This window comes from Pelobates fuscus, chromosome 2 (genome assembly GCF_036172605.1).
Source record: "Pelobates fuscus isolate aPelFus1 chromosome 2, aPelFus1.pri, whole genome shotgun sequence".
In the NCBI taxonomy this organism is placed as follows: Eukaryota; Metazoa; Chordata; class Amphibia; order Anura; family Pelobatidae; genus Pelobates; species Pelobates fuscus.
The window spans coordinates 422,166,561-422,188,399 of record NC_086318.1 but is presented as its reverse complement, the minus strand read 5'-3'; the positions used below and the strand labels follow the sequence as shown (position 1 = coordinate 422,188,399).

Genomic DNA, 21,839 nt, shown 5'->3' with positions numbered 1-21,839 from the left:
GTAATCTAGACTTTTTTGACCTAGGCGACTTCTCTTCTCAGTGACAATACCTCCTGCTGCACTGAAGGTCCTTTCTGACAGGACACTTGAAGCGGGGCAGGCCAGAAGTTCTATCGCAAATTAGGATAGCTCAGGCCACAGGTCAAGCCTGCACACCCAGTAGTCAAGGCGTTCATCGCTCCTCAGAGTGTCGATACCTGCAGTTAAGGCGAGGTAGTCTGCTACCTGTCGGTCGAGTCGTTCTCTGAGGGTGGATCCCAAAGGGCTGTGGCGATGCGTAGGAATTAAAAAGCTCCGCATGTCCTCCATCAACAACACGTCTTTAAAGTTTCCTGTCCTTGCCGGCATGGTCGTGGGAGGAGGAGGATGACTTTCACCTCTTCCCCTGTTAGATTCCCGTTGTGCTGTGACATCACCCTTATACGCTGTGTAAAGCATACTTTTTTAATTTATTTTGCAAATGCTGCATCCTTTCCGACTTGTTTTAATTTGGTAACATTTCAGCCACTTTCTGCTTATACCGGGGGTCTAGTAGCGTGGACACCCAGTACAGGCCGTTCTCCTTCAGCCTTTTTATACGATGGTCCCTCAACAGGCAAGACAGCATGAAAGACCCCATTTGCACAAGGTTGGATGCCGAGCTACTCATTTCCCGTTCCTCCTCCTCAGTGATCTCAATGAAGGTATGTTCTTCCCCCCAGCCACGTACAACACCACGGGTACCAGATAGGTGACAACGAGCACCCTGGGATGCCTGTTGTGGTTGGTCTTCCTCCTCCTCCTCAAAGCCACATTCCTCCTCTGACTCCTCTTTCTCCCAATCCTCTTCCAGCGTTGCCGCGGGTCCAGCAAGCGATGCTGATAAGGCTGTTTCTGGTGGTGATGGTGACCACTACTCTTCCTCTTCCTCTTCACGCTCATCTACGGCCTGATCCAGCACTCTTCGCAGGGCACGCTCCAGGAAGAAAACAAATGGTATGATGTCGCTGATGGTGCCTTCGGTACGACTGACTAGGTTTGTCACCTCCTCAAAAGGACGCATGAGCCTACAGGCATTGCGCATGAGCGTCCAGTAACGTGGCAAAAAAATTCCCAGCTCCCCAGAGGCTGTCCTAGCACCCCGGTCATACAAATATTCATTAACGGCTTTTTCTTGTTGGAGCAGGCGGTCGAACATTAGGAGTGTTGAATTCCAACGTGTCGGGCTGTTGCAAATCAAGCGCCTCACTGGCATGTTGTTTCGCCGCTGGATATCTGCAAAGTGCGCCATGGCCGTGTAGGAACGCCTGAAATGGCCACACACCTTCCTGCTTCAGGACGTCCTGTAAGCCTGTGTACTTATGCACAAAGCGTTGTACGATCAGATTACACACATGTGCCATGCACGGCACATGTGTCAACTTGCCCAACTTCAATGCCGCCAACAAATTTGTTCCGTTGTCACAAACCACTTTGCCGATTTCCAGTTGCTGTGGAGTCAGCCACTTTTCCACCTGTGCGTTCAGGGCGGACAGGAGTGCTTGTCCGGTGTGACTCTCTGCTTTCAAGCAAGTCAAACCCAAGACGGCGTGACACTGCCATATCCGGGATGTGGAATAGTACCTGGGGAGCTGGGGGGTGCCGTTGATGTGGAGCAAGACGCAGCAGCAGAAGAGGACTCAGCCGAGGAGGTTATGGAAGAGGATGGAGTAGGAGGAGTAGAGGAGGTGGCAGCAGGCCTTCCTGCAAGTCGTGGCGTTGTCACCAACTCCTCTGCAGAGCCACGCATTCCATGCTTGGCAGCCATCAGCAGGTTTACCCAATGCACAGTGTAGGTGATATACCTGCCCTGACCATGCTTTGCAGACCAGGTATCAGTGGCCAGATGGACCCTTGCCCCAACACTGTGTGCCAGACATGCCATTACTTCCTTTTGCACAATCGAGTACACGTTGGGGATTGCCTTTTGTGCAAAGAGATTTAGGCTGGGTACCTTCCACTGCAGTATCCCAATAGCCACAAATTTTTTGAACGCCTCAGACTCGGGCTAATAGTTCAGACAAGCCAGCTGTCAGACGCTGGGCAAGGGGGTGACTTTCTGACATTGGCTTCTTACGCTCAAATATGTCCTTGACAGACACCTGACTGTGGGTAGATGAGCGGGAACTGCTCAAGGCGAGAGACGGAGTGGCGGATGGTTGAGAGGGGGCAAGGAGGACAGCAGTGGTTGACGTGGCTGAAGATGCTGGATCAGGAGGAGGATGGCGGCTTTGAGTTTGTGTGCTGCTTGTAATCATGTGTTGATCCCATAGGCGTTTGTGATGTGCGATCATGTGCCTACGCAAAACAGTTGTACCTAGGTGGGTGTTGGACTTCCCACGACTCAGTTTCTTTTGGCACAGGTTGCAAATGGCATCGCTGTTGTCAGAGGCAGACACACAAAAAAAATGCCACACTGCTGAGCTCTGCACGCTATTGTGACACCAGATATGAGTGGCAAAGTGGACTGGCAGAGGTTGGCAGAGTACACGCTGAAGGCCTGACACACCCGCTTGAAGGACACTGACTGCTATTAGCTTACAGTGAAAAACGTTTTTCTTTTTAAAGGCACGCTATTGTGACACCAGAGATGAGTGGCAAAGTACACTGGCAGAGGTTGGCAGAGTACACGCTGAAGGCCTGACACACCCGCTTGAAGGACACTGACTGCTATTAGCTTACAGTGAAAAACGTTTTTCTTTTTAAAGGCACGCTATTGTGACACCAGAGATGAGTGGCAAAGTGGACTGGCAGAAGTTGGCAGAGTACACGCTGAAGGCCTGACACCCAGACACTTGCAGAAAACTAACTGCTATTCAATCTATTACCGTGAAAAATTTTTTTTGTTTTTAAATGCAAGCTATTGTGACACCAGATATGAGTGGTGGCCCTGGGCAAGTGGGCACAGTATCCACTGTGAGCCTGACACAGAAGCTGGCAGGCAGGCAACTGCAATTACATTACACAGAAAAAAAAAAAAGCAGACTGATGTTCTAGCCCTAAAAAGGGCTTTTTGGGGTGCTGTCCTTACAGCAGAGATCAGATAAGTCCTTCAGGACTGTAGTGGACACTGAATACCCTAGCCTAGCTGGGCAAGGGGGTGACTTTCTGACATTGGCTTATTACGCTCAAATATGTCCTTGACAGACACCTGACTGTGGGTAGATGAGCGGGAACTGCTCAAGGTGAGAGACGGAGTGGCGGATGGTTGAGAGGGGGCAAGGAGGACAGTATTGGTTGACATGGCTGAAGATGCTGGATCAGGAGGAGGATGGCGGCTTTGAGTTTGTGTGCTGCTTGTAATCATGTGTTGATCCCATAGGCGTTTGTGATGTGCGATCATGTGCCTACGCAAAGCAGTTGTACCTAGGTGGGTGTTGGACTTCCCACGACTCAGTTTCTTTTGGCACAGGTTGCAAATGGCATCGCTGTTGTCAGAGGCAGACACACAAAAAAAATGCCACACTGCTGAGCTCTGCACGCTATTGTGACACCAGATATGAGTGGCAAAGTGGACTGGCAGAGGTTGGCAGAGTACACGCTGAAGGCCTGACACCCGCTTGAAGGACACTGACTGCTATTAGCTTACAGTGTCCTTCAAGCGGGTGTCAGGCCTAGGCTAGGGTATTCAGTGTCCACTACAGTCCTGAAGGACTCATCTGATCTCTGCTGTAAGGACAGCACCCCAAAAAGCCCTTTTTAGGGCTAGAACATCAGTCTGCTTTTTTTTTTTCTGTGTAATGTAATTTCCCTATCAAATGAGCAGCAGCTACACTTTCCCTCCTCTATCTAAGAATGCAGCTTCAGAATGAATCTAAAATGGATGCTGTACAGGAGGTGGGAGGGTCTGGAAGGGAGGGTCTGCTGCTAATTTGCTGGAATGTGTCTGCTGACCGTGAGGTACAGGGTCAAAGTTTACTCAATGATGACGAATAGGGGGCGGATCGAACCGCGCATGTGTTCGCCCGCCGTGGCGAACGCGAACACGCTATGTTCGCCAGGAACTATTCGCCAGCGAACAGTTCGGTACATCACTACTGATGAGTACTATCAGAGAGGGTTAGCGTGTGATATGATTGCTAAGAGGTCATGAATGGTGGAGTCTTCAGAGCGTTCATAACAAGAAGTCATGGGATTTTCCTGACATCTTTCTTCATATAGGAAATATCAGTACAGTACTTAGAGGGACACTCCACACCCCTGTGTTAAGAGCATGCCCATTTATTAACTTAGCCTTACACCCCTTACACCCCCAGCTGTCAAACAACCAGTCCTGATAATTTCTAGTTTGGTTAGCTCAGTGGAGCTAAACTCAAGAGGCAGTAATTGCCCAGAGCACTTGCCTTGAAAAGATTTCTCATTAAGCTGCACTTAGAATTCTGTGATTGGACAGCCACAGAAAGTTTGGGCGGGGTTGGAAGGGGAGGGCTTACAAAGGCTCCAGACAAGAGAACTGCAGCTTTTACAATCAGTTTTTAGATATAACCCCATAAAAAACGCACAATTAAATGAATGCACGTTGTTATTGGGGGAATAGCTACTGCAAAATGATTTTATTTATTTTTTATTTTTTTTGGGGGGGCAGCAAATTGTCCCTTTAAGAACAGGCAGTAGGCCTATGTCCCAACAGGCATGTAAAGGACTGCTTAGGTTAGGAACCAATGGAAGAGGGTCTCTAGATAGACAGGAAGGGACCAATGCCTAGAGAGAGTGATGAGCTGCAGACATGTAAACACCAAACTTTAAAAAGGAGGGCTGAATGGGAAAATGAAGTGCTTCCCATGAGACAACATATGAGAAAAGTATCCTCCTGTATCCCTTATAAACATGTATTAAAGTGAATGTGTACCTGAAGATCTTATGAATTATCATAGAAATATTCTTAGTCAAATGAATTGCATGATTGAAGATCTCGTGGTTATTGAATAGCACTGCAGTTTTATAAGATTTTTTTTCCAGAGCCAGTAAATAGAACCTGATGTAGCTGCATTGGAGAAAGGGTTAATTCTATGTAACATTATAAACATACCGGTAGCTTGCATGATGTAACATACGTCACAATTACTTTATTTACAGACGGCTGTTGCTTAGAACCTAATTTATTCGTTGTATCTCCCAGTGTTTTAGGGTCCCTGAGCTATATATGCCCATTTTCCCTAACATGGTAAATGTAGTTCATAAGCACTGATGGTGCCAGACTAACAATCATTGCCCACACTAGTTCTATTTCCTTAGTTTCAGACTTTAAAAACCCCTGTTTTAGGAAATTATAACAATTTACAATCTATGAAATTTTTTGTCGCAGGATGTCTAAAAGAAATGTATAGAATGTAAGCTTGTTTGAGCAGGACCCTTAACGCTCTCTATTCCTGTGCATCCAACGCATCTTGTTGCAAATGCATGTCTGTTAGTCTACCTATTGTACAGCGCTACAGAATTTGTTGGCGCTATATAAATAATAATAATAGTAATGATGATAATAAAGTAATACAAGACTGGTTGGCCTGACAATAGATCTTCCTTCTAGGCAGATAGTACTTTCATTTTTAGTGATTGTACTACTGAATTATACTGCAATCCGTGAGTTTATCTGAGCAGGGCCTGTGTTTGCTTCTTTCTGATAGCACTGTCCGTCCATTAAAGGGTTATCCATTGACATTAACTCCAGCAGCTCATACTTCTCATCCTTCATTTGTTCTCTAATTACACAGTGTTGCAAATTATTAGAACTTAATAAACACAGGCATATCAGTAACAGCAGTAGAAAGTCTCTAATCTGTAATAAAAGACATCTTAACCCAGTGATACATGTGTTTCCAGACTGATGCCAATCTGATCTGAATGAGGAAAGGGCTTGTATTGTGTTCTGGACAACTGGTGTCAGGTCAGAGAGGACAAGATAGTGTTTACCCTGATAAGATAATCCTTTGTGGGAGCACTGCTATCTCCAAACTGTATCAGATTAAACAGAGACACTCACTGTGTGTACAAGGAAAGTTTGGTAAATTAGCTTAAAGAACAAAGATTACCCAAAACAGAGATCAGGTGGTATTATTTCCAGAAGACCTGGTGAAATCTAGTCCTTGAGGGCACACTGAGTCATACTCAGCACGCAGTTGTATGGATTACCGATTGATTAAAACATGTTATTTCTCTGCGCTATGGAACATGTTGGAACTATGTAGATACATTTAATAATAATTCTGCCACGATCAAGTTATATTATGAATGAACTGTCATTTTGATTTTATATTATTTAAAAAAAAGTCCCAACTATATCTTCTGGATCTCCAAGCTTTGAACAATCATACTATTTGAAGTTAATGAGCTATTAAAGGACCGTTTGACCATTAGTTACGTGTTAAATTAGTTTTGCTGTTTTTGTGTTCTTTTTTGGAATTTCAATGGAAACCGTCTTCGCTCTCTATGTGTGGTTAGTAAGTGGCCAGGAGCCACACAAATCTTTCTGTAGTACCATGGCACAATAGGACACGAGGGTCATATATATGTGGGCTGAGGGTTCATATTCTCAATGGCCTACCAGCAGAAGAACCTAGAGATATATCGTCTGCTGGTTCTAATTTCACCTTCCCAAGATTTCGATGGGCGTACTGTTTATCAAAAAACGATCCTTTTTATTAACTGAACCAAATGTATAACTTTACGGAATCCTTATATAGAGCTACATCCAAAGTTAGGGCAAGCCACTGCCATCTGTAATATAAATAATTCCTTCTCACCACCCCTCCCCAGATCAAATAAAAAGGATTAATCTAAAGCACAGCCAGAGTGTTAATAATCTTCAAGTGCTTACGCCCTTCTTATATAATTCTCTACTTGGTCCATGACTATTGACTGATTCCAGAAATCCATTAAGTTACACTGCAGGGTATCTGGTTAGCATTCTGATATTGCAATCAGAAAGTAAAGTTCATGATTTTAAATAACTCCTACATTTATATAAATAACTTCCCTCTGCCTCTGTGCCACCTCCCCACCCCCTTGGCAATGAAATTGTTAAAAAAAAAAAAAAAAAAAAAATTTAGATTTAAATTTACCCGATTCCTTACATCAGCTCTAGCACCATCTTCTCCTCCCGCAATGTCACAGCAAAGGAGAAACCTAATGCTCATGCGCAGCAAGTACATCATACGCACTAGGCCTCCCCCCGTAGGACAGCTTGAAATTAATGCTTTCCTATGGCAATTTGCAAGCCACTAGATGTCTTCATGCAATGCGTAAAGACGTCCAGCATCGTTTCATGGAGTTAAACTCTGTGAAACTGCAGGAAGTCTGGAAGACAGTCTTAGAGCAGTCTTAAACCTGAATGTAAAAATAACTTTAGTCAGATGACGCGTTTTTGATGTCTATAGTGGCCTTTAACTCAAATACTCTGAATACACCCAGAAGAAGGACAGAGAAGAGGGGTCCAAGACATTTGTATTCTTAGAAAGAGCCTGTCTGAAATGTGGGACAATTGAAGGGTTCTGGCAAGTCGCGGAATGTCCAGGCAAGTCATGGAATGTCCAGAGAAGTCAAAGATGGACATTTGATGCACTGCAAATAAAAGTCAGTACTTACTTAGTAATATTTGTGAAACTTATAAAGAAATTATCTACATTGGTTTAGAATTTAACCTAAGAAATTCAGCTTCAACATGCTCTGCAGTCACAGCAAGGAAGCCTTTGTTTGGAATACAAGTCAGAAATATTATTCTTTTGGTAAATGAGGAAAAAGATGTACAAATGTGTTTTTGGTTTTCCTTGAGCAACATGAATCACTTCATTATAACATTCTCCAATTTTCTGAAACAAACCACATTTTATAATCTGTACCTGTGACCTTGCTTGCCTTTTGCAGTTTTTCTTGATGGTGATGGTTTTCTTTCAGAGGATGTAATGATAATAGAGTAGATGTGATTCAGTGGGTAAGCAGCAAAAGGATAGCCTTATAAGCCTCTCTATTAGCCATATTTCGGTATGTTACTGCACAGACCATTAAATACAACTATTAGGCCAAGCTTGGCAACGCAGATGATTGCAAACCTTTTTTTTTTCACATGATGCTCTACTCTTTTCGTACTGGTGAATGGATAGTCTGAGCCATAGCTAATGCACTGTAATTATATCTCAGACACAGAGAAGCCAAGGTCTAGCAAGTGACATCCTGTCTATGGAGACTTAAGTTCCTATCAGGTGCAGTCTGGCCCATCCATTTGCCTTTCCCCCATTCCTGGTTTGTAATGCATTGTTCTTAGTGCACAATGAAAAAAAATAGGTTTTAATGTAAAAGTCATAATTAGTTTGTTGGCAAAATAATTCCACAATTTTACAATACGATATAGGAATGACTTATTCAGGTTACTAATGTTACATAGATCAAAGCTCTGGAGCCATTGGTGGTTCTCAGTTCAGTCGTCGAGGAAAACAAAAGCCCAGGATCTGTCGGTAACCCCAATATGAACAGAACTGGAAAATTTCCATGTCCTTTACATATAGAAAGAGGATAAGGGACAGTGAAGAGGAGCCCAAGATATTTTGGTCTTAGAAAGATACTGTCTGAAAAAATGGGATACTATAAGAGTTCAGGCAAGTCACGGAATGGTCATACAAGTCATGGAATATCCAGACAAATCATGGAATATCCAGACAAGTCATGCAATATACTGAAAAGCCATGGAATGTCCAGGCAACTCATGAATAGACATTTGATGCACTGCAAATTCTGCCTCCGTGGTGTGCTTTGAGAACTGGTTTGGGAACCACCATTGCTTTAAATAATTTGACAGCTAATCACAATATAGCTAAAAATGAAAGCATTCATTTAAAATGCACTGATGGTTGTGGGTGGGTGAAGGGGGGCACACCTTATGGTATGGGAGTCAAGTATAAACAAATGGCCCTTTCTGCACCCATCATTAACAAATCTATAGTGGGATGATTCTTCTTGCATAGGATATGTGATCTGTGAATATGACAGATGGAAGCTGCTGAAGTTCCAAACTGTAACATCACATATATCTGCATATATCAGCATAACCTGTGACTGAGATCTGTACATGCCTGTGCATCTTCATCAGCATAACCTGTGACTGAGATCTGTACATGCCTGTGCATGCCTTTAGTTCCATCAATGACAAACGTTGTGAGCTACAAATGGCATAACCATTGTCTTATTACACCCTGTTGTCACTTGGTCTTTGGTCTCCAAGGACACTCTACATTCTGTGTGTGTTTAGTCATTCAGTCGTGTCCGACTCTCCGTGACCATATGGTCCATAGCAGGCCAGGTACATCTGTCAGTCACTGCCCCTCTGAGCTCCAACAACTTCATGTTCGTGGCTTCGGTGACCTCATCTATCCATCTCCGTCTCTGTCGTCCCCTTCTTCGTGTGCCTAGAATCTCTCCCAGGATCAGAGTCTTCTCTAGAGAATCATGCCTTCTCATTACATGGCCAAAATATTTGAGCTTCAGTGTCATGATCATAGCTTCCAGTGAACAGTTTGTCTTGATTTTCTGTAGTACGGATTTATTGGATCTTTCCAGATATTGAGCCCTAGATACTGAACCCAAGAGTATCTCGGTCCCAGATACTAAGCCCCATATAGGAAATATCCCAGTTGGACAGTCCAACCTAGAGACACAACATCATAGGCTAGCAGGGCCATTGCTTCCATTAGGCCACTTAGGAGATGGCCAAGGGTGCTAATTCCAAGGTGGCACCTTCAGTCCCAAGCAACTGCCACTGTCCTGCTGTCATTTAGCAGAGTAGGCACCTGCCTAACCACATCACCCCTGCCCCAGCATCACTACAAGGTATGGATGGGAGCTGTCCAAGCATACAAGACCATTGTATGCTGGGTATCTAAAAAAACACTTGGAACCAGTTTCAGCAATTCAGATTGCTAATGAATGTGCACATTGCATATGAAAAGAGGATTTATTATCATGGACTATGGCTGCATCGAAAAGAGGTATTAACTTTAGTGTAGGCAATACAAAATAACACACAGACTATATAACATATAAAGTTTACTTTTCAATATAGAAAAAAAATGTTTTCCTTAGGGGGCGTGTCCGACTTCCGGCTAGCACGGACGCATGGCTTGAGAGCTCCGCTGTTATTCCGGCCTAATTAGCGACAAAGACAGCAGAAAACTGCAAATTTATTCTAAAACCCTCATCCCCACAGAGGTATACCACGGAAATGTCACCCTCTAAGCAATTAAAGCTCACGGACACGACGAAAAACCGCAAAAAGGACCGAAAAAAGAGCAGCCAAGATGGCGGCGAAACGCATGGTGTGTCGAACGATCAGTCAGACAGTGAGTCAACCTCCTCTAAACTTTCAGACGCCACGGTCACGGAACGCAGTCTGCACAGAATGTTGCAAGACCTCCGTACTACAATCAGAAAAGATTTCTTGCAAATTGATAGTGAACTGAGGAGGGAAATCTCGTCATTGGGAGATAGAACCAGTCATTTGGAAAACAAATCGGATGAGCTGTGTGTCGCCCATAATGAGGTCGTTGACAAAATCCAGAAACTCTCAGAAGATAACACTACGCTTAAACTAAAACTGGCGGATCTGGAGGATCGATCACGGAGACAGAACGTCAGATTTAGGGGCATACCGGACGATGTACCCCATGATGCTTTGCCTGCTTTCATTCTATCTATATGCAAATCCCTGGTCCCGGATTTGCCTGACTCTGCATGGATGTTCGATCGCATGCATAGGCTTCCACGCCCGGCCCGCATGGCGAGAGACGTACCTAAAGATGTGATCGTGAAGTTCCACTACTTTGTTCATAAGAACACCCTCCTTAATGCAGCACGGAAAGTTGGCACCTTACCGGAACCGTTTCAACAAATATTTCTATTTGCTGACCTTTCGGCTTCCACAATGGCTCGTCGGAAAGAATTCCTGACCATCACCAAAACTCTACGCAACAATAATGTTTCCTACAAGTGGGGTTACCCAACAAAGCTTCTGGTCTGGAGAGAAGGGAGAACGGTTGTCATGAACGACCCGGACGAAGGCATGAAGCTCATCACTTCATGGGGTCTTTGGACCGCCACTAAATCGCCCTCGTGTGCAACATCTTCAACAGATCTCTCCCCGAGAAAACTACAGACGGATTGGGTCCTATCTGGTTCGCCGGCTACAAACTCATGAACTGTCTCCCGCTCACATGTTTGCATATCGATGAGTATACCCCATTTTATGCACAGTCTAGCATGTTTAAAACGTTATGACTTTTAAAACGTTATGTCTTCTCTTTATATGCTCTCTATGATTGTTCATAGCACCACATTTCGATTTGCAATAATTTCTCGGTATGTTATTCTTGGATCTCCTTTTACAACGGATGGGCATACCCCACTTGTTCACGGCACACACTACAAATCCCTCAGCATGTCGCTAGATTTTAAGTGCCGCTCATAGTGACAAGTAAATAATCTCATGCAAGCAGTGTTGTCATTAGGCCCCGATTGTGGGCTTTGTTATCAAACTGCTCACTCCCACACCTTATGTGCAGCCCACCTACCTGTACATTCCTAACAAATCTCGCAGATATAGCAATTAATATTTTATGTTTACCGTGGGTAGAATCACGACTGTTAAATTGATTGCAAAAATTTTACTTCAAGCGTTATTATCTGTAGTAATGTATGTATACATCGTTGCTTGCTACTAACACGTATGGCTTGCTACGCCTCCACCACTGTCAGGAAGGGCCAACTGTTTGCACCTTGCCAGATAATATGGGAGACTACTACCAGTATATATATTTATTAGAACTTATACTCTTGCTACCCCCACGCATTGCCATTATGAATGTACAGTGACAGCTCACAAACGTTTAACAACTACGAGCATGTACTCGGTAGCAACGAACGTCTCGACACCCCTTACGAACCCTGCCGACATTTCACTAATAAGTAGCTGCCACCCCCTCACATCATGTCACGTCTGGATGTTGTTTGTATATATTGCTTGCATGTTGCATAAAGCATAAATCCTTCAATCCGTTCGTCATCGTAATTCCGAATGCTCTAAGTTACTATACAGCCGTTAACATCTAAATGTTCCTATATTCCTCTGTATTCATTTAGATAGATACAGTTTGTATCATTTGGACAAACCACCTTTTATTCAATTTAATTGCAGCCATCCACTGTATTGCGATTCATTTTAGGCCTGAGGACTCTCCCTGGCCCCCCAGGTCATGTTTTGGGACACCGTTAGTGCTCTCATGTTGACCAAGATATATCTTCCCTATAGGAAGATAACTTTGTATATAGTTACTTTAGTTCTTATCGCTTTCTTCCCTTTCTTACTTTCCTCCCCCTATTTCTCACCCCCATATCCAGCAGCATTAACTGGTAATCCAACTCGTCCTCTTAACGCACGTAATCTTATGCCAGATTTGCTATCTTTAATTATGCAAACCACCGTCCTGCCATTCCTTCTCATCGCCAGACCGAAATGCCTAAATATCTGCTAGTGCCACACTTCCTGTCTAAATGATTAACACGATGAAAATTTTATCTTTAAACGTCAAAGGCCTTAACAGCCCGTACAAGCGCAAACAAGTTCTAAAAGAAATGCATAATTCCGATGCCGCAATAGTCTGTCTTCAAGAAACGCATTTCAGTATAAAGAATCCGCCTAAGTTACGATCCTCCAAATACCCCACAGCTTATCACGCTTATGCGCCTAATAAATCAAAAGGCGTGAGTATCCTAATACACGCAGATTGGGTATTTACCCCCACTATACAACACGTCGACCCCCAGGGGAGATTATTAATTATAGTGGGAGACCTTAATGGAATCCTAATAACGATAGCATCCTTATACGCCCCAAATGAGGCTCAATTTTCCTTTCTCAATAGAACTATAAAGAAGATCTCCTCCTTAAAACAGGGCCATGTTATAATTTGTGGTGATTGCAATTGTACCCTATATCCTACATTAGATGTCCAACGTTCCAACAATCAAAAGCCCAATAAATTAACCATCCAAAATAGCAAACTATTCTCCAATCTCATTTTTTCACATGATCTCTATGACACGTGGAGAAACCTATTCCCAGCCGCTAAAAATTATACGTATTTCTCCCCGGTCCATTTAACATACACACGTATAGATATCTGTTTGATAGACAAACTAACATTGCCTCACCTAGTGGATCAGACGATAGGTAATAGGACATGGTCCGACCATGCCCCGATAATAATAACAATAGCAGTGCCTTATCCCACAAGAGGCCGTGGTAAATGGAGATTGAATGAATCCATCTTTGACTCGGCATCAGATTTGGAGAAGATTGCTAAGGTACTGCAAAACTACTTCGAACTCAATAACACAATAGACACATCCGTAGAAACCCAATGGCTTGCCCATAAGGCGGTGATAAGGGGAGAATTTATAAAGCTGGGAGCGACTAACAAAAGGGTACTTCGCGATTCACAGCAAAAACTACTCCAAGATCTCACGTCTTTGGAAAACTCCAACAAATTATCCCCTTCTCGCACTATAACACAGCAAATCACCAAAACAAGAGACGAAATTCTAAAACTAAAGATTAAAGAATTTACGGCGTCCTCAACGAAACTTCGACAACATTATTATGGTATGGGCAACAAAGCCGGGAAACTACTAGCAAGTCAACTAAAATCCAATTACCTTCAAACGAAGATCCCATTCATTCATTCGAAATCACAGATGAAACTATATAATCCTACCGACATAGTGAACGAATTGGCATCCTTTTATGAGGATCTCTATAACCTTGATAAAAGGGAGGATTTGTGCACTCCGAACAAAACCGGAATACAACAATTCCTAGAACAAATTCAGTTACCAACCATCACACAGCAACAGAATAACCTGCTATCAGCTCCATTCGAAGAACTTGAAGTGGCCGCAGCTATTAAATCCCTCCCTAAACACAAAGCACCTGGTCCTGATGGACTCCCAAATTATTATTATATTAAATTAGAACCTTACTTAACTCCGCACATTACCAATCTTTTCAACAAGATAAGAGAAACCGGATGCTTTCCCAAATCCATGCTGGAGGCATACATTATCACATTACCCAAACCGAACAAACCACCTACGACATGTGGTAATCTACGTCCAATTTCGCTATTGAATGCGGATGTGAAACTTTATGCAAAACTCATAGCCAACAGACTGAAACCCTTGCTCCCTACCTTAGTTTCTGAAGAACAAGCAGGCTTTGTGCCCGGCAAGCAGGTGGGAGATAACACCAGATTCTGTATGGACCTCATTGAATGGGCCAAACGTCACCGCATGTCCGGGGTCTTAATGGCCTTGGACGCAGAAAAGGCCTTCGACCGCCTCAATTGGTCTTATATGGAACTCACCCTGCAAGCCTACGGTTTTTCAGTACCTTTTATCTCTAGTATCATGGCTCTTTACTCTTCACCCTCAGCGAAAGTTTTTAGCTCAGGTTTTTTATCCAAGAGCTTTGACATCTCAAATGGTACTAGACAAGGGTGCCCCTTATCCCCTCTCATATTTATTTTGTGTCTGGAACCACTCGTCCGATCGATCAAACAAGACTCATTAATTCCCGGATTTATTACACCGGCGGGGGAAAAGAAACTCGCTCTATTTGCAGATGATATTATTCTTTTCTTAACGAATCCAAGCTCCACCATACCTCACCTCATGCAAACGCTGGTTAACTATGGAACTTTGTCATTTTATAAAAATAATGTTAGTAAAACGCAAATACTCCCTCTGAATCTTGACCCTCCAACTGTAACTACTCTAAAATCAAGATTTCCCTTTGACTGGCGCACCACCTCGATCGCATATTTGGGCATAAAGCTCACCCTTACAGCCTCTCAGACTATAAAAGAAAATCACGAAGCGGTATTGTTGAAATTATCCAATCAACTAAAACATTGGGATAAACTGAACACCTCCTGGATAGGCAGGGTTAACTCAATAAAAATGATGTCACTCCCTCATATACTTTATCTGTTCCGTACGATACCCATCACTCTTCCCAAATCAATTCTTTCGAGATTCCAAACATCTATTAACGCGCACATTTGGAAGAAAAAACCTCCGAGAATCGCTACTTCATCATTATGGCGCCCCATCCATCAAGGCGGTCTTGGTGTTCCCAATATATATAACTATTATAAAGCCTCTATACTTGCACAAAGCTTAGACCTATTGTCGGGGAAAACAAGTCCGGTTTGGCTTAAACTTGAACAAGCTTGCAGTCAAATTCATTCCCTCTCTGATAAAATGTGGACTACGCAAACATGTACCACCAAATCTCTACTACCATGTACGAAATTTCTCCTGCAGTCATGGAAGTCATGGAGCACAGGCCTTTGTCCCAAACATGAACTATTCTTCTTGGCTCCACTAAAAGTCCTATCCACGACATCTCCAGATTTGTCAATTCAGCATTGGCCTAAACATGGTCTTACTCACGTGTACTCCTTGTATGACTCCGAAGGTATTCGTACTTTCCCAGACCTGCAAAATTCTCATAACCTTCCTCATAAAGACATTTTCCTTTATTTGAGAGTAAAACACATATTAAATTCAGCAAACATAACAAACCGGGATCTATCGTCATTTACCCCAATTAGTCGTACACTTTACAGCATAGGGAAATCTCATACCCCGCTGAAATTCCTAGCTCTGTGTTACCTAACCCAAGTAAACTCATCTAAGAAGGATAAATTACCCTATATGATAAACTGGGAAACAGATTTAAACACGACTTTTCACACCGACGACTGGATGTCTGCGATAGCAACCACAAAAAAGTCCACAAAATGCATTAATTTATGGGAAGCATATTTCAAGGTACTGATGAGATGGTACCTAGTACCTAGTAGGCTAAGCAAAATATATCCAACGGCCGCTCCCACTTGCTGGAGGTGCAATAGCGGTAAAGGCACCATGTTGCATATTTTTTGTGAATGCCCGAAACTCAGCGCATTTTGGATCTATGTGGCAAACGTAATACACAATATGTCAGGGATAAAACTCTCTTTTCAACCTGCTAGTTTTTTGCTTCACATTTTGCCTGACTCGTCCCACATCCCCTCGAGGGCAGCTGTCATTCATGTGTTAATTGCAGCAAAACTATGTGTTGCGTCCCACTGGAAAAGTGACTTTATCCCTTCTGCAAAAGAACTGCTTAATAGAATCAACACCGCATACTGCCACGAAAAGGAATGGGCAAAAAGAGGAAACATATCCAAATTCTACGAGCAATGGAATGGTTGGGACGCCACATACCAATACTACACCAACTTGGGCTAATTCTCTCTCAAGCCCGCACAGTACAATTTTTGCAGACTTCAAATGAGGATAATCGGATATGGGGACCTTTTATCTTTTCCTTTCCTTTACCTTCCCTTCTTCTTCTTTCCTTTCCTTTCCTTTCCTCTCCCGGCCTTTCCTTTCCTCTCTGCTCTCATTCTCCTACTTTGCAGCTCGTCTCTCATCCTGTCCCTCCTTTCTCCCCTCGGTTACCTTTACCTTCCACATCTTTCCCCTTCACCCTACAACAAGCGCTTCTCTGTGGCCAGACTCTCACCCAGAACACAGTAGACAACAAGTTTCGCAGCTGCTCAGAACGGCTACATTCCATTTGTAGGACTAAGATACGGTTGCCTTGTCTACAATCGTAAAACCCTTTAGAGTTTCCTGACTGAAACGCATCTAGGTCGTATTTTAGCAAAGTCACTTGACTCACCCAAATAGCTGAAGACCTCATTCCACCCCTCAAGCCTTACCTCTACTTTACACTACTCGTAATTGTGAAATCAAGGTCTTTCTGATCAAAGCACACTTCGGCACCATACGACTCATCCGAATCTCTTGGCAGCTTCTGACCCCATTTCACCACTTACACGGTTTATTACCATACATACTTACATATAAATAGGTAGTCGTATACAGTCGGGACAACCTGGAGGTCCTAGGACTATCACAAGACGAGTACATTAATTGCTCAAGCAGTATTGGTAATATTAACGTTGCTCCTAACGCGCTACTCCTAATATTAGCCTTAGGTCTCCCACCGTCACATCTGGGCCCTACTACAGGACTAATTAGACATTACACAGCATGATAGTTATGCACCTCACCACTTACTATCCTATTAGTGACTTTTTCACCCTATCATACTTCTATTTAATTACAATACATTATTCTTAATTATCCTTGATGTATCTTGGACACTATTGCTGCACCAGAGATAACGAGTGCTTCCTTCCTTGTGTATCCTGTATTCAAGTACATTGTGGAACAAATATTTATATGTGTGTATGATTCCGCTAATTAAACCACACTGGGTTATTGTCAGTACGTAGTTATGGTCTATTGTGGGCTATACCTGCGACATAACTGTAATGTTCTTACTCTGTACAAAATGTATGCAGCCTGCATTGATTCGTTTGTTGGCTTTCCTTTTACCCATTTCCCCTTTTCCTTTCTGTATCCCCACTGTTATTTTTCTTATGTACAAAATATCTCAATAAAAATCAGATATTGAAAAAAAAAAATGTTTTCCTTTAAGTTTAAAAATTTTTGGCTCTTGAAACGGTTTGTCAGCAAATAAGATATATTACTAAGGAATTGCAGAACAATATACATGTTATCATGGCAGCATTCCTCTTTAATTCCCCCCAGATATTTTCTTTTAGTAATGCTATCTAACAGGAAGTGTCAGCCTGAGCTGATCTTGGCCGGATTCTTTTTAGGGCACAATGTTGCAAGTCAGTAATGTCACTCGCAATCATTCAGTTATACATCAGGCACAACGTACCAGAGATTTGAAAATATTCTGATAGCTTGTTTTAGCTTTCCCAAGCAAACTCTGTTAATTACTTCCGATAGTTGCAGCTTAGAACAATGTATTGTTTTTAAGAAACAAAAGTAAAATTGCTGTGACCATAGTTTCTCTTTGAGTCTGTTGTCTCTCAGAAGTATCGACTGAGAAAAATAGTAAAAAGCTTTATTATTAAGCTTCAAATTACCTTTAAACAGGGCTGCACAAATCTCATTATATAACGTCGAACCTGGAGCATCATAATACAAATTAAATAAATGTGAACAGTGACGTAAATCATATATATATCTTTTGTTTGTTTTGGCCTTCATTTTTTTTTTTTTCTAAAAACACTGATTTCTCTCATGTGCAATTTCCAGCTTCCTCCTCGAAGGAAACTGGCTAAATATGCACGAACATATATCACTGTTTATGCATGTACATGTATTGGAAGCGTGATCAGAATTCAGCCCACATGGAACCCTGTGGATGCCAATGACATACGGATGTGTCAAGCAAGCTATAGCTTTTTTTTTTTTTTTAACAAAAGAGAAGAGCCAATAACTGAATGGTATTTCCCTCAGAAAAGCCATTGAATGCATTAGAAATAACAGAAAACATGACCAGAAAAGTATTGTTTATTTAATTTGCCTGTGACTTGTCCGGAACATTTTGATGTTTGTGTTACGAAATGTTTCAGAGGCAACTAATAAATGAAAATTGCAATATCTGTTTGTTAATGTCACAAGCCAATGCCGTTGGAATAATAAACATATAAAACAGACTTACCACCACCACCTCCGAGTAGACTGGAGTTTGCTGGAAAGAGAAAAAGACAATAATTAGTTGTTTGAAGCGTAGTAAACAAAAATCCTATATTATGCAATGTACATTGTACATGTTTACTGTATATACCACTGTCACCTTAGAGGACTGTGTACTAATCAGCATAGCGTACACATGTATAATAGACAGTTCCTGTAAAATAAAACCATTTGCATGTTTATATTGTTTTATTGTGTTTGTAGTGGACTTGTCATCAACAGAACACATAGTTGACAAGTTTGGCTTCAGGTTAATTTTACTGAAATCTGTGCGTCGTGTTTCTAAACCATAAACACTCGTATAAATTAAATCATAAAACAAAATGAAGATGGATTCATAGTTACATAGTTAAAGAGGCTGCAAAGAGTCCATCAAGTTTAGCCTTTTTCAGTGGTGTATCCTGGTTTTGTGCTGCCCTAGCATACTTTTGGGAATGCAGGCTGCTGTGCGCTTGCCGGTAGGCGGCTGGCGAGGGAGCTCTTCCTCTGAGCACTCTGCTCAGCTCCCTCGTGCGCCGCCGTCATATTCGTCATATTCCGGCTCCCAGCCTCACTCTGCAGGCGGCGCGCAAGGGAGCTGAGCAGAGTGCTCGGAGGAAGAGCTCCCTCGCCAGCTGCCTACCCGCCAGCGCACAGCAGCCTGCACGCCCGGCCGGCATGTCAGTTAGCCGTAAGGCTAACAAGGCATTTGCCCTGGGCGGCATTTTCCAGGGGGGGGGGGCAAAAAACGCCGCCCCCTGGAAAATGCCGCCCAAGGCAAATGCCTTGTTTGCCTCACGGCTAAAACGCCCTGGCCGTTCTCTCATTTGTATTTGCTGTTGATCCAAGAGAAGGCAAAAAGCCCAATCTGAAGCGCTTCCAATTTTGAAACAAACTAGAAAAAAAATATTCTTCTTGACCCCAGAATGGCAGTCAGATGCCTCTTTAGATCAAGAAGCTACTACCCTACGAATTAAAATTTATATCCCAGAGTTTTATACATTTGGAGTATTATGCATTAAGGAGGAGAGTATATTTAAAAGAAGAAAAACTACCACAACAAGAGGACATAGTATTAAATTAGAGGGACAAAGGTTTAAAAATAATATCAGGAAGTATTACTTTACTGAGAGGGTAGTGGATGCATGGAATAGCCTTCCAGCTGAAGTGGTAGAGGTTAACACAGTGAAGGAGTTTAAGCATGCGTGGGATAGGCATAAGGCTATCCTAACTGTAAGATAAGGCCAGGGACTAATGAAAGTATTTTGAAATATTGGGCAGACTAGATGGGCTATCTGCCGTCACATTCTATGTTTCTATGGACATATTCAATTGCTGCTTAAGCTTCTTTATAATTAAAAAACACCTCCAGGCAGATAATTCCACATCTTTGTTGTTCTTGTTGTGCAATTCCTCCTCTTTTAAGATGATGTTGTCCTATCCCCATATAACATGTGAACATAGTCCTTTGCATGCTGACCCACAAAGGTTGAAATGTTAAAAGAACCAATCCGGTAATAATATTTAAACTATACATTTGCTGCCAAGTTACATAACACTATAAAGATAAAACTGTATTTCCTATAAAGTGACACCGGGTCATTTTATTTATGAAAATCATACAAAAAAAAAGACTTTTTCTTCTCAAACTTTGATTATAATATGTACCAGCATTTACTGGTGTAAAAAGTGGAACTTCTAAAAATACTAATAATTTCCAAATGTTAAGGCAATTTTTATGTTAGTGTCCCTGCATGAGCCGTGTCTTGTTTCCTCACCCCAGTAGACACTATTGAAGAGTTTTACTGCAGTAAATAGTGCAGTGGAGGTAAGTAAAATAGCACTTATATCTGCAAAAATGTCATGTTTCTACGCACAGGGAAATGACACAAGCAGACGGATTCTGGCGAATGCCTACCATAGCGCGTATGTGCGTTGACTGCAACGGTTAAGTTAATACATTCAGACACACAGACATGCCATAACAATAAAAACTGTTAAAAACAGGTTAACGCATATCTACATGGTGTTATGGTCCTAGGTAATAACAAAGATATAAACATATATTTGGTTCCTTCTCATAGAAACAGTATTAGAATTAGGTCATTCATTTTAATTTAAAAATAAATATTATATGTTTTCTTGAACAGTAATATGTTTAGAGCAGATAAGGTTATCTTTATCTACATAAAGTTAAAGGAACACTCCATAGTCCATTTTTTTTAAAATCACTATTTAGTAGATATACCCCCGAATTAAAACTTGTGTGCATTCAATTATACATTTTTCATTGAAACTATATCTAAAAACAGATTGCACGACCTGCAGATTTCTTGACTGCCTTTTTAGGTGCTCCCCTTCTAACCCCGCCTACACATTCAGCCTGTGCTGAGGAATACTCCAATCATAGGCTTCTCATTAGGAAGTCTATGTGCTTGAGCCGCTAGCATGCACGCATGCGAACACTGCTTTTTAATGCTTCTCAGTGAGCCGTAATACAGCTTATTGAAAATGGAGGAAGGTAGGCATGCACTAGCACTGCACGCCCGCCACTTCCACTCGCTCCATAAAGCTAACAGAGGTAGAATAAAACCTCTCTAGTTTTCTGATGAACATTTCTGCCCCAATTATAAAAGTCCCGATTTTTATTGAAATCAGCACTTTTAGAAGCTGTCACAAATGCGACAGCAAGCTTTATATGTGTGTGTGTCCCTTTAACCCCTTAAGGACACATGACGTGTGTGACATGTCATGATTCCCTTTTATTCCAGAAGTTTGGTCCTTAAGGGGTTAAGCTAAATTTGTCTATCCCTGATAAGTATAAATCATTAAAATTCATCGTCAGGTTTTAAATAATTGGGACATCAAAAACTACAGGTTTCCATCAGAATTGTTATTCTACCTAAAATATTTTTTCACATAGTATGCATCAATAGCTTCATGCCACACATCTGATTATGAAGCTTAAAGTATTTAATTAAAACGCTGTCAAGATTTAACATTTTCACAGTACAATGTCTTTTGAAAATCTCACATTATCCAAATACCATCCCTGTGTGTTCTTTGAACACATTTAGCTTTGAATTATGCTACTAAACATAAATCCAAGATCACAGTGAATACAAATATACACATATTGTATTTTAGAACCTTGACTTATAGACATTTAA

General features: G+C 42.1%; 1 protein-coding gene across 2 annotated transcripts in view; it reads right to left on the bottom strand.

The window, feature by feature from the left end:
- MACROD2 (mono-ADP ribosylhydrolase 2) overlaps positions 1–21,839 on the bottom strand; it is a 1,922,332-nt gene that overhangs the window by 1,330,502 nt on the left and 569,991 nt on the right. For both annotated transcript variants that reach the window (XM_063444038.1, XM_063444039.1), the window contains exon 4: positions 18,656–18,685. In XM_063444038.1, the coding sequence (XP_063300108.1) occupies positions 18,656–18,685 (30 nt within the window). The remainder of the gene's footprint in view (positions 1–18,655; positions 18,686–21,839) is intronic.